This window comes from Phoxinus phoxinus (genome assembly GCF_949152265.1).
Source record: "Phoxinus phoxinus genome assembly, chromosome: 4".
Classification (NCBI taxonomy): Eukaryota; Metazoa; Chordata; class Actinopteri; order Cypriniformes; family Leuciscidae; genus Phoxinus; species Phoxinus phoxinus.
The window spans coordinates 25,107,871-25,120,438 of record NC_136879.1 but is presented as its reverse complement, the minus strand read 5'-3'; the positions used below and the strand labels follow the sequence as shown (position 1 = coordinate 25,120,438).

The window sequence follows — 12,568 nt, the reverse complement described above, 5'->3', positions numbered from 1 at the left end:
CTCTGAGGTTTATGAGCCACATTTGAGACAATTATTATAAGACAAAAACAGCTATTAATATATAACGCCCCTAAGCATTTTGTGTTGTGAAAAGCTTATACTGTACATACATTTTATGACACGTCTATGTATTGGTTTGATACTTAATGTGCACTTTGTAGTTTGCATAAATATACACAAGATGCATTTCAGAATCATTGACATAATATTTCCCTCTTGAATTGATATAATGCATAAAAATGAACAGGCATAGCTGCACAGTGGCAAGTTGAAATGACTCTGTATGCCGAGGAAAGGATAGTTGCATTTGTGTAATGTGTTTAACATTGCTGTGGAAAATGTGTTACTGTTCAGGGAAGAAGGAGAGGCACTTATAGCAATTGGCATCTCTCAGTAAGGTCACATCAAGCTGCTCATAGCAGAGTGACGACAAAAGATGTTCACAAACATTCAAGGCCATTACTGAGGGCCCTTCAGCGCTTGCCTTTTATCAACAAATCATCTCTCGCTTGCTCTCGTCTACTTTTTGTGTCAAAATTCAACAAAATATATGATTAACTGCAGAATAGTTGTGGGCGATAGATTTTGCTGACAAAAAGAAATAAATAATTTTTATAATTTTTTTTCTACATGTAGTTTTCACATCATGTGACTAATTTCGCAGTCCCTCCTTGTATCGTGACTTCCAAGTATTAGCATTATATTTCATAGATTCAATTCACTTTTATGAATCACTTCAAACAGTGAACTGATTCAAAACAGCCATTCAATGATTAATTCGTGTCACCAACAATGTAAAAAAATGTAGATAAATTGTTTTGTATTGCTATGTATTGTGTTATTGGTGAAACTGGTCACATTTTCTTGCTTTCGATCCTTTTCAGTATAAAAATCAGTGTGGAAAATGACCCTTTATGATTTTTTAGATAGTGTTTTACTTTATTTTACTTCTTGTATTAAACATTTTGAATGATGGTTACAACCTTTATATATACATATACACAATAGCATTCAAAAGTTTAGGGTCATAAATATTTTACGAAATTAATACTATATGCAACAATGCATTAAATTGATAATAAGTGACAGTAAATACATTTTATATTTAAAAAAGCTATATATTTCAAAGAAATGCTGTTCTTTTGAACTTTCTATATACATGTTGGTTATATCGCCCAGCCTAATCACTTATTTCTCATCTTTTCTCCTCAGGTCGGTGACAGACCCCAGAGATGGCAAACGTGTGGCCCTTAAAAAGATGCCCAATGTCTTCCAAAACCTCGTCTCCTGCAAGAGGGTTTTCCGCGAACTGAAGATGCTTTGTTTCTTCAAGCACGACAATGTAAGCTCCCCACCATCCTCTGTTTTTTTTTTTTTTTATCAGTTAGTGTTACCTAACTCTCGCTATCTACGTGCCGTCCCCATGGTGCCATTAGCGGGAGCTTGGCTAGCTCTCGCTGTCCCTGGGCTGCTGGTGCCTGGGAAACCAATGTCATGTGAAGGCTGGTGTCAGTGCCCACGTTCTCTGGCGTCAAAGCTGACCTCTGGCGCGCTCTGTCTTTGTTTCTCCACAGGTGCTGTCAGCTCTGGATATTCTACAGCCTCCACACATCGACTACTTTGAGGAAATGTATCCTAAACAGAAAGCTACTTTACCAGCTGCTGTCTAAAGAAGTGATTATGATCCAACCAGTTTTTATTAAAAGTAAAAAGTTCGGCTGAGTCAATAATTATTTTGGATCGAATCTGGTTTCCCCCTAAATATAACTATTGTAAAAAATATATAATATTACAATAATAATAATTATGGTATTTTGCAGTACAACTGTAAAATTCCAATACTAATATTTATGGCCATATTTTTTTCTTTTTCAAACATTAAACCATCAAGCTTTTATTTTAAAAACTTAAAGAGATAGTTCACCCAGAAATGAAAATTCTGCCGTCATTTACTCACCCTCAAGTTTCAAACCATAGAATTGTTTTTTCATATTATGGAAGTCAATGGGGTCCATCAACTGCTTGGTTACCCGTATTCTTCAAAATCGTATCTTTTGTGTTCAGCAGAAAAAAAGAAATTCAAGGTTTGGAACAACTTGAGTGTGAGTAAATGATGACAGAATTTTCATTTTTGGGTGAACTATCCCTTTAAGCTTCTCTTTTGTTGACGACAGTATTATAATCGCCTCTCATGCAGAGATGAGTTCATGTGGAGCTGCATTTACTGAGAACCAAGCCGCTCTTAGACACTAAAAACACTGGATCATGAGCTGCTTGTGTGTAAAAGAGCACAGTGCTGCGATTCACTCAGAATCACAAAGTTGCTTTGATTTATTGAATTAAATCGCAGCATTTGCGATTTAGTAATCACACTAAGCCATATCACAATTTTGGTTTTATTTAAATGAATCACGCAGGCTTATTTCTTTGTTTTACTTTTTTTTCCCCAGAATCCTCAAGCTTTCTGTTTATTTACAGATTTAAATGGCATTTTAAATCACAGATTTTCTTTGTGGTTTTTAGATCTTGAAAGCTTAGAGCTTGAAAACAATTGAAAAATTGTAAGTAGCTGAATGAAACAATAGCCTGTAGATTTACAGAGCTCTGGTGTGGAAAGGGCAGCTGAGGTCTTGTTTTAAAGCCTTAAATCGTGCATATGCTTTTTTTGTGCCTTTTGTGGTTGCTAAAGTGGGATCAAGCTGAACATTATGTTTAGAGAGGTGATGGCTTGCCTCACGCTGTGCTTGAGTGTTTTTGATGGCAAGAGATCCAGTGTACTTATGAGAATTAGTGTGCCATTTACAGGTCTGATTATTCTCCTCATTCTTTCCTTTGCCTAATGGGTTTGTTCTTGTGGAATATGGATGAAGTTTCATATGGATTTCAGAAAAAGCTGACATGTTATTTTTAAGGCCTTTTTTTGTTCTTCTCAACCCGCACTCTGATATTTTCTAGATGTGATCTGCAGGACGCTAAAGGCAACCCCGGCTTCTTAATTTGGTATATAATTTAATAAGTGGAATTACACGCTTTCCCGTTTACCGCCTTGCCCAGTCACCCGATACGCACTCTGTAAGCCACTTTTCTGAGAGTATTTTTTTTCTTCTTTCAAATACCAAGAGGCTTTCTATGATTTGAGCTGGAGCGTCTTCCTCTTAAATTAGCTGGATTTTTTGCTCTTCAAAATCAGGAACAAAAAAGGCTTTTGTGTTAATTTGCTTGGAGATTTATCCTGCGCTTTTGTATTTTTAGATGTTTCTCATGCAGCGTGACCGCTGGCTGTGGTCTGGATTGGGCTTTGTTTCTCAGTGTTTGGAATCATCTAAAAGACATATAACATTAGTAAATAATGCTGTGTGTGAGTAAATCCACTAAAGAATGGGTGAACATGCCAAGCAACATACATTTTAAGCTCTCTACAATGATTGATTTTTTTTGGCTTTGAGATGTAATGCACATTCAATCTTATTGCAAGCTTGCATTTCTCCTTTTTGGCTCCAGGATTAAGGGGGACATATCGTGGGAAACAGGATTTTCCTTGCTTTTTTTTTTTTAAATAAAAGAGTTTAATGTTATGCAAAAATAACATGAAATGAATATATTAACATATGGTTGGCAAAATGAGTGTAAATGTAAACTACACCAGTACACAGAATATTTTACACAGAGTGTACTGGTGTACCAATCATAATAAGTGGTCATTTACATACTGAAATGCAAATGGTGTTTAATTTTAAGTTTCAGGTAGAGGAGGGGAAAATATCACATATAATTTAAGACCCAGTGTTTTTTATATACAGTGTTGTGATATGGCTATAGTTATTTTACTTAATTGAAATAAAGCTGAAACAATATAAAGTATATATTACGTTATAAATATGAATATTCAAAATATTAATTATTATATAATTAGAGATGCACCGATTGCAATTAATTGAAATAAACACAGCTTTAAGTTTTTCAGGTCGGTATACAGTATATTCAGGTAAGAAATTCTACAGAAATTAAAGTAATCAAATGTAAAATAACACTGGATAGTTTTTATTGTAAAAATTAAATACAGATCAGTGCTTACAATTAGTTACACAAGTTATTCAGTCAAGAGCAGAGACCGAATGTGATTTTCTTTGTCTTTTGTTCTTTTATTAACATGACAGACAGCAGCAGGTTTATTAGGCTGCTGTCACTTTAAGAGCGTATGCACGGATCCAATATACTGTTACATAACATGCATTATCTCTCCACTATTCACAAAACTGACTGTTTAACTGAATACTCGCCAAGACGGGCATTCTGACATAATTTTGTGTGTATTTAAGCGCATTTAAGGCTTATGTAGGCTCCACTTACCCCTTATTTACACGCGTAAAATCAGCTGATTCCGGTCCCTGGCCAGTCGACCGGTGCATCTCTAAGTATAATAGCATATGAATAATACTAATATAAAACCTGACCTGGGGGCTGTTCCATAAAACAAGATTAGAATACAAGCCAGGCTTATTTTGGTTAGTCAGACTTATTGTCGGTTGATTCTGTTTCATAAAGCAAACTTAAAATAGTTCAAACTCAGTTACCCTGGCAACTTATGCAGGGAAACTAGCCTGGTCCAGGGCAGGCTAACTGTCAGGCTAAGCCTCAGTTGTTGCACAGATCCTCTAACACTGACCAATAGGAACACAAATACTGACAATCACTCATACCATTATTTGACTTTATTAACCACTATAAGTCCAAAAATAAATATACAGTGAAGAAAATCAACTTCAATAAGGCTACAATTATAAATTAGACAATATAGACCTACAAACATATATATGTCGGGGTTTATATACATATATAAATATATATATATACATATATATCCTACAGGTTTTCTTTTCTTACTGGCTGAATGTTTTGTGATTTAATTAGATAGTTTTAAAAAGTTATGAAACAGAACATTTAAAATAAATAATTCCAAAGCACAGTATACATTTAAACTGGTAAGATGAATCTGAGCTCAGTAATTGCTATATTAACCTACACTTGATTTACCCCATTACAATAGTCCCTTTACATTTATTTATATCATAAAAATACACTAAATTGTAGGTTTAAAATTATAAATAAGGCACATCTAATGTCCAACAACCAATATTTTAGCATTTATATTTTATGTACTTTATTATGTCTTTCAATTCAAATACATTTCACAAATGGACAGTTTCTTTAAAGACATAATATTTTCCCCCCAATAAATCTTATTTTTCCTTCTACTTTTTTCTTTTGTGATAATACCCACCAACACATAAAAACAATTAGAACAATAACCATTAAGTACAAAGTTAGACACTTTTACATGGAACATTTTTTGAAACAAATCAAACATTCACATATTTATATCAAACTCTTATAATGACACATAATTCATAATAAGTTATTAAAGTAATATTATTTAAATATCAAATATTAAATAAGTAAATAAATAAAATAACAAATAAATAGAATTAAGGGAGGGAAGGTTATTTAGTTATAGGCTATTGTATTCCTTTATTTTATGGAAAATTCTTTGATTTTAGAGTTGCACATATCTTTTCAAAATGTATACTTTTGCTCTTAATTTCATGTTATCCTCTCCATAATAAACTGTATAAACTAAATCTAACCAAACCTTCTTGCTTTCTCCAAAAAAAAAGGATTGCTTTAAAAGCTGTAATTCTCAGCATTCTAATTAAATAAGTATAAGTCATCTTTTTTAAGTAGCTTAGGTCCTAAACCCAAAACTATATTTTGTATCTTTATTATATTTGGTTTCTTTAAAAAAAAAATATTCCCTGAATTAGGCCTACTTCTGTTCAATTGTTTTATTATAAGTATAAAATGAGTGTAATGAGATATAAGTTCACTGCAACTGATCCAACATCCTAAAGATAAATTATTATAATCAGAAGATATTTCTGGTGTTATAAAATATCGCATAGCCTATTAATTTTCCAAGCAAAATGTATATTAGTCAGAATTATTGCGCTCCTATTTGCCGCGCATGCGCGCAGCAGCGCTCGTTCAATGTGAAGTTTACAGCAAAATTGAACTATTTGCACGACTTTCTAAGATTTTCAGATGGAGAATATTCCTGTGAAATGTAAGTTTTGCAAACACCATGTCTCAAACGCATAAAAAAGCACAAAATATATGCAGTTTGATGGTGAATCGATTTGATATATGATCGACCTCCAGGGCTGCTTAAGAAACGCGTGCGCACGCAGTTATCTAGACTAGATAAACCTGGATCAAATTAGTGGGATTGCGTGAACTTGAATTACCTTTTATGAAACCGCTTTAGCCCCAACTTATTTGTTAGGTTTATTCAAGTCGGGTTTTGGAGTTTAATCCCCGCTTTTCTTAGCATCTTTTATGGAACAGCCCCCAGGCCCACAAGGAGTCTGTGCACACAAAGTTTGAATGCTCGTCGTAAACTCAGATCTACACGTTTCTTGCCTTTTTGCACATTCCATAAATTTTACCCCAAAATCAGTGCAGAAAATTTGGCAGTTGTGCAAGAAATAAAATGATTAAAAAAGTGCAATATGTCCCCTTTTAAGCAATAAAAAGGGAGAAGCTGTGTCTCTGAAAATGTTTCGGTTTATATCATATTATCTTCATCCTTTACAGTGTGGTGAAGGCTATTGTGTTTTCCATTATGGTCTTCTAGAGAAGCAGCATAATAAGAGATTGTGAACACTTATAAACACACACACACACACACACACACACACACACACACAGGTGCAGAGGAACATTCATATTCTGTGTGATAGGCTATATTCCCCCTCAGTGCCACTATCTTTGTTCTGCTTAACGTATTTATTTACTCAACGAGTAAAAACAAAGACTCATATCCTTCTGCTTTCGCACAGCGTAGTAGAACCTTTGTGCGCTCATTTAGCGTCTTGAGTCGTATATTCTGAAACCGCTCGGTTAGACATGCAAAAATGTGTGAGCCTTAACATGTACACATACCATTCACACGCAAAGTTAATAAAAGAACCATGTTTCAGAGCCTGGGGTTCTCGCTGGCTCTCAGCAGACCTGTTTGGAAAGGTTATTTCATACAACACTGCCACTGTGTAATCCAGGCTAATTATATCTTCTGCTGAATGGTGTCTTTCTGAGTGAGTGATGTGTGAATTGTGCTCGATGCTCCTTGTCATAATGGCTGTTATTTCTTCATCTGACTGCTCGACTGCAGTTTCATATACGCTGCATTTTACCAGACGCCCGCGGTTGAAAGCATTTCGGTTAATCAGTCGCTGTTTGTGTTATAAACGTTCCCTTTCTCTGCAGGAATGTGCTTTTTATCTGTTGCTCTTTTCCAAAACCGTGTGTGCTGCCTGCATAGGGAGCATTTTAAGTCATATAGCTGCACTCATAACAATGTGAAGGCTAAGATAGGCAATTATATGCAAATTATATTGCCTAGGATGCATCATTTTGCACAAATTATGAAGTCTGGTATGCACTACACTTTTTTATCCATGATTTGCTGTCAATGCTAGTTGCCGAAAGTCAGAGCCAGTCTGCAGATTCAGTCCAAGTTGACAGATTTGACAGAAAATCGCATAGTGACTCCGATTTGTTTTTAGCTTCAAACCAATTTTAGAACACTTTTTTCCCCCATTTGTTTTCACATGTTTCTGCTTTAATTTGTTATGTTCGGAACGACTTGAAAGTCTGGTGGTGTGTGATCCTCAGTCGTTTAGTCCATGATGCCCAGTTTTTTTCTCTAACCAAAAGTGAATGATGCCTTGTGTTTTAAAACCTGTTCAGGTTTTAAAAGTCTCGCAGTGTTTTCCAGCCTCAAGGAAACAATATATTTATTCTTTGTAAAGAAGAACATCCATTTATGTCATTGAATACTTAAAATATCCAAAAATAGCCTAGTGTAAATGAGCTATTTCACTCAATATTTATAAGCGCTCTATTGAAATCAATAGGAAGTAGCATAGAACTGTATTTGTGCAGAGTTGCTAAAATGGTCACTTATGCGGTTACATGGCCTTTAGGATCCCTATATAGGCAGTTCACTAGATTTCGCGACAGAGCCGACTCTTGTTTATGTGCTTTTATGGTGCTTTGAGTAGGTTGTTTTTTGTTTTTTTGTTTACTTCTACTGTTAAACTTAGCTTAGCTTCGAAGCTCTGTCAGTGGTTTAGCTATGAACTGGGTTTCACACACATATGCTTCAACTACAGTATATGAGAGCATTCTTCCCTATATTTTATTCTATACAGTATGCTGTACAAGTAGGAGATTTTTTTGCCACAGTACATGTGTGGGTACACGTGCTCTCGTGTTCTTGTGTCATAGCAGAATCCCCAGGGATGGGATGTGCTGGCTCTCCTCCATTGGAGCCTGCGCTCGCTTTTCTGGAACACGGTCCTGCAGGACGCGGTTAAACACACACAAATGCATCAGGGATGCGCATTTTGGTACTCGGGGTGGGACAGGGGGGCGATGGAGAGAGTTCCATCTGTGCTTATTTTAATTGTACATGTGTTGGACAAACGTCTTTTGTTGGTGCATTGTGACTTTTTTCCGGAATCTCACACCATGATAAATGCTATTTAGAGTCTATTATTGTGTTTTCATGTTCAGTAAAGCTGCGCATTCCTAAAATACCAGAGTTCAACTGTATCATTTTTTATTTACATTAAATTCCCTTCCCTGCCAACATTTTCTTTGGCCACACCTTAAAAATTGTGCTTTTAATTTTGCAGCATACATGATATTTAAAAAATGTGTCTGAAAATACATTTACTTTATTACTTTTAATCATTGTTTCCTTTCAGAATAAAATGACAACACATTTATTTGTATTTATTTGCTTCTGCATTAATATTATAGGTGTGTCATTTTTAAAACCTAATACATTGTTTGTATTCAATTGTTTTTAAACATTTAAACATCTTAACATTTAAATACATAAAATGTGTTGCTAAACAAAAAATGTGTCAACGTTTGTGGTGCAGGCAGTGGTAGTGTTGGCTGGGCAGGTAGTTTGATCAGTTTGATGCCATGATCAGTCAAATATCCATACTTCAAGCAGTGTTCAGCACAACCTCTTTCACACTGAGGGCGAGTGGACCCCGCTGCTGTCTTAGCAGGCTATTTATAGCGAGAACAGTTCTGTCAGTACCTGCCAAGCTACTCGCTGCCCTATCATGCATGTATTATTGAATAAACTGAGAATGTCAAGAGAAGCAACCTTTCGAGTTGTGTGCTGAACACAAGTCAAGCTTGTTTTTAATGCATCTGCAACTTTCTTGTTTCATCTTCCACGTCTTTGATACAGTTGTCACGAGGTTGCTAGTCTAGGAGGATGTGGATTTCTCTGTGGCGTGTCTAAAAGAGTGCTTTTTAACCAGTGCCAACGCCACACAAGGCTGTTTAAAAAATGTTGCAACAGCAGTTAGATGAGGTGATTCTGAGTTTGGTAGTTTTGGTACAGGTGAGACGGGTATGTTTTTAAATGAGTATTTTATTTAATTGCATTATTTTATTTCGCATGTGAAGCACATTATAAGCCAGTGAGCATTTGTGTGATCTGAAATGTTTTGGCTGGGCATCATGCGGCGGGTGTTTTTTTTTCTCTGGGTTTCTGGGAAGGTGTGAGAAGTCTCAAAAAATACAGATTGCTTTCATGATTACAGAATGAGTCATGTGTGCTTTAAGGACAAAGACATCGATGATTTATTTTTATTGCCAGTGACTGAACTCGCATGGCTGCTTGTGATACGCCTTTTAAAGTGCACTTGGCATGTGTCTGCTTTGTTACCTACCATACAAGTATTCCTCGTAATTTTTGACATCTCTATAGTCATCTGGGTTTTGTTCTACTGTTCTGCAATGATTCCTTAGAAGCTTAAAATGTGACTTCGCCTGCAGAACCAGTCCCGTGTCTCTGTGGCTGTTGCTGAGGCAGGAAGTTCAGGATGTGGAAGATAAAAGGCTACAATGGCCAATGGGCTGACAGAAGCAAGGTGCGTTGGGTTTAATTACTGAAAAGACTGTAGCAGCAGAATTAGCAGATCCCCCCCCCCCCCTCCAGGTCTCCGAGCAGGTCAATTAACACCCAGCAAAGCTGTGAAATACGCCTCCCTCCATCTGCATCTGGCAACGATTACACCTTGCTATTATGTGAGGGGACTTTGTGAAAGCCGTGTTCAGTCTCACACATGGCCAAGCCCCCCTTTCTGTGTGTGTTTGGTGCGTGTTTATACGAATTCACAAAGCTATGTGTGTGTAGGCTAAGTGTGAGCTGCATTTGTGTGTGTGCATGTGCAGCATGTTTGTGTGTGTGTGTGTGTGTGTGTGTGCGTGCGTGCGTGCGTGCGTGCGTGCGGCAGAGAGAATAGTAATATACCATGTCTTAAAACATTACTACTGTACCTTTCGAAAACATCTTAGTGTAAATGGTTTTATGATAGGCTAATGCCGTTGCATGTGAAGATACCTGCCATATTGAATGTGTTAAAAAAATGTTTTTATTAAATCATGCCAATACAGTGAGCAAAATATTTCACTATACTATACACTAGACAAATAGCCTACCAAATATAGTCAAAATACACCAGCTATAGTATATTTACATATAGTATTAAAGGTGCTCTAAGCGATGTCACGCATTTTTTAGGCCAAAATTTGTTTTGTCACATACAGCAAATATCTCCTCACTATCCGCTAGCTGTCTGTCTCCTGAACACACTCTAAAAAAACGCGGTCTCTGTAGACACCCCAGGCTCCACAAACAGCAACAAAAACAAACTGGACTAACCCGCACCACAACATAACAAACAGTGTTCTAGCCAATAACTGACAAGAAGGATTTGGGGGTGGGGTTTGGGTTGTTAGTGTGCGGATGAGGAGGAGGGAGGGTCTAGCTAGCCTCCGTTTTGTTTGGCAATAGTTCGAACGTCAACAAGAAGTGACGTCACCCAGGATCGCTTAGCGAACCTTTAAGATGCTCATGTTTATTTACCAAGATATTGGTAAGCATCTGAAAGCACACAATGTAGCATTGTGAATATAAAAGTCATTTTTTTATGCATTAATTCTGATTTCATTCTTGAGATCGCAAGGTGTGTATATGTTACACTATACATGCAGGTGTCTTTTTGTTTTCTGCTATTCGTTTAGTAGAATCACTCCACTTCCTTCTGTAACCCTCAACTGTCAGTTAGTCATTCTGGAGGGGAGCTCCAGACCACAGGTGCCTCTCCACTTCTACCCACAGTCAAGCTGCGCTAGCTGGCAAAGTGATCCGGCAACACTGGTTAAATGCTAATTTAGTGGGGGGGAGACAGAGAGAGTCACAGGAGAGAAAGAAAAAGTCACGGGCCACAGAGAACCGGCGGAGTGCCACAGACTTCACTCCTGTAGTCCCCATTCAGCTCTTCAGTATGTGTGTGTCTGTGTGTGTCTGCGGAGAACCGAGCTCGGAGGATGTGTAATTTGCATTTCAGTGAAGCAATCAAGCATAGCCTTCATTTGCATGAGGCTAATTAGGCACGTGACAAAAGCCCTCTGTTCTCGAGCGATTATCGAAATATCGTGTGGAGGTCTGCCTGGAGCTCTCCACAGATCTGCTTTTGGAACACCCTACCTGGTTAAAAAGTCTCACGGGTGTGATTTTTAAAGGTATTGTTCACTCAAGCATGAAAATTTGAGCGTTCATTTACTCATACTTATGTCATTCTAAACCTGCATGACTTATGCTGGGTTCAGACTACATGATATAAGCCTTATTTTGGCACGATCTGTTTGACATGGGGTGTCTTGGTGATTCGTAAGGCTCGACACACACTTGCAGATTTTTTGCTCGATCGGGGTGAGGGGTAGCCTGAATATGTGGCTTGTCGGAACCGAATTCCTCAAATGTGTGGTGTCATTACGATTATTTTACTGCTCCCAATCGAGTCGGTGCCTTCCCAATCCCAAATCGTAAATATCAAACGTGTTTGAAATTTACGCCTCCGATGGGATACCCGCAATAGCCAATTAGAGCGAGCAAGCTTCACCAACCAGATGATGTGTGCTTTTATAGCTGAAACATGGCAGCAAAGGTGTCATGCCCATTCAAACCAAGGGGGCACGTGCACCCTCAAATTTTTTTACAAGATAGATTTTTAATGCAGCATCCAAATGACAAAAATCAATATTTTCACATTTGACACGACCACACAGGTGTGATTAGAACGTTCAGTGCATCACGTCATCAACTGCTAAATTTAAATCTGTGTTCGCACTTTTGTTGTCATGTATCACAACCACAGATCACACCTGTTCAGTGTTTTCAACTCTATCATGTTTATTTTATGTTTCTGATATTTAAATACACATAGTAGGCAACTAGAAAAAATACAAGGCTACTTGTAAAATAAAAATGACACGCTGATTTCTATATGGAAACGGAAATAATAATCTTTTAGTTTCGAATACAATTTGACAACGTGTTTTATTGATATCTGATGTAATTCGAAAGTTTACTCTATTCTTTTCCCCACCGGCCACTTACTGTGAAGCGGCTGGC

General features: G+C 37.1%; 1 protein-coding gene across 1 annotated transcript in view; it reads left to right on the top strand.

The window, feature by feature from the left end:
* nlk2 (nemo-like kinase, type 2) overlaps positions 1-12,568 on the top strand; it is a 72,654-nt gene that overhangs the window by 29,548 nt on the left and 30,538 nt on the right. Inside the window, exons 2-3 of the mRNA XM_079610865.1 lie at positions 1,213-1,342; positions 1,575-1,630. Coding sequence (XP_079466991.1) covers positions 1,213-1,342; positions 1,575-1,630 — 186 coding nt within the window. The remainder of the gene's footprint in view (positions 1-1,212; positions 1,343-1,574; positions 1,631-12,568) is intronic.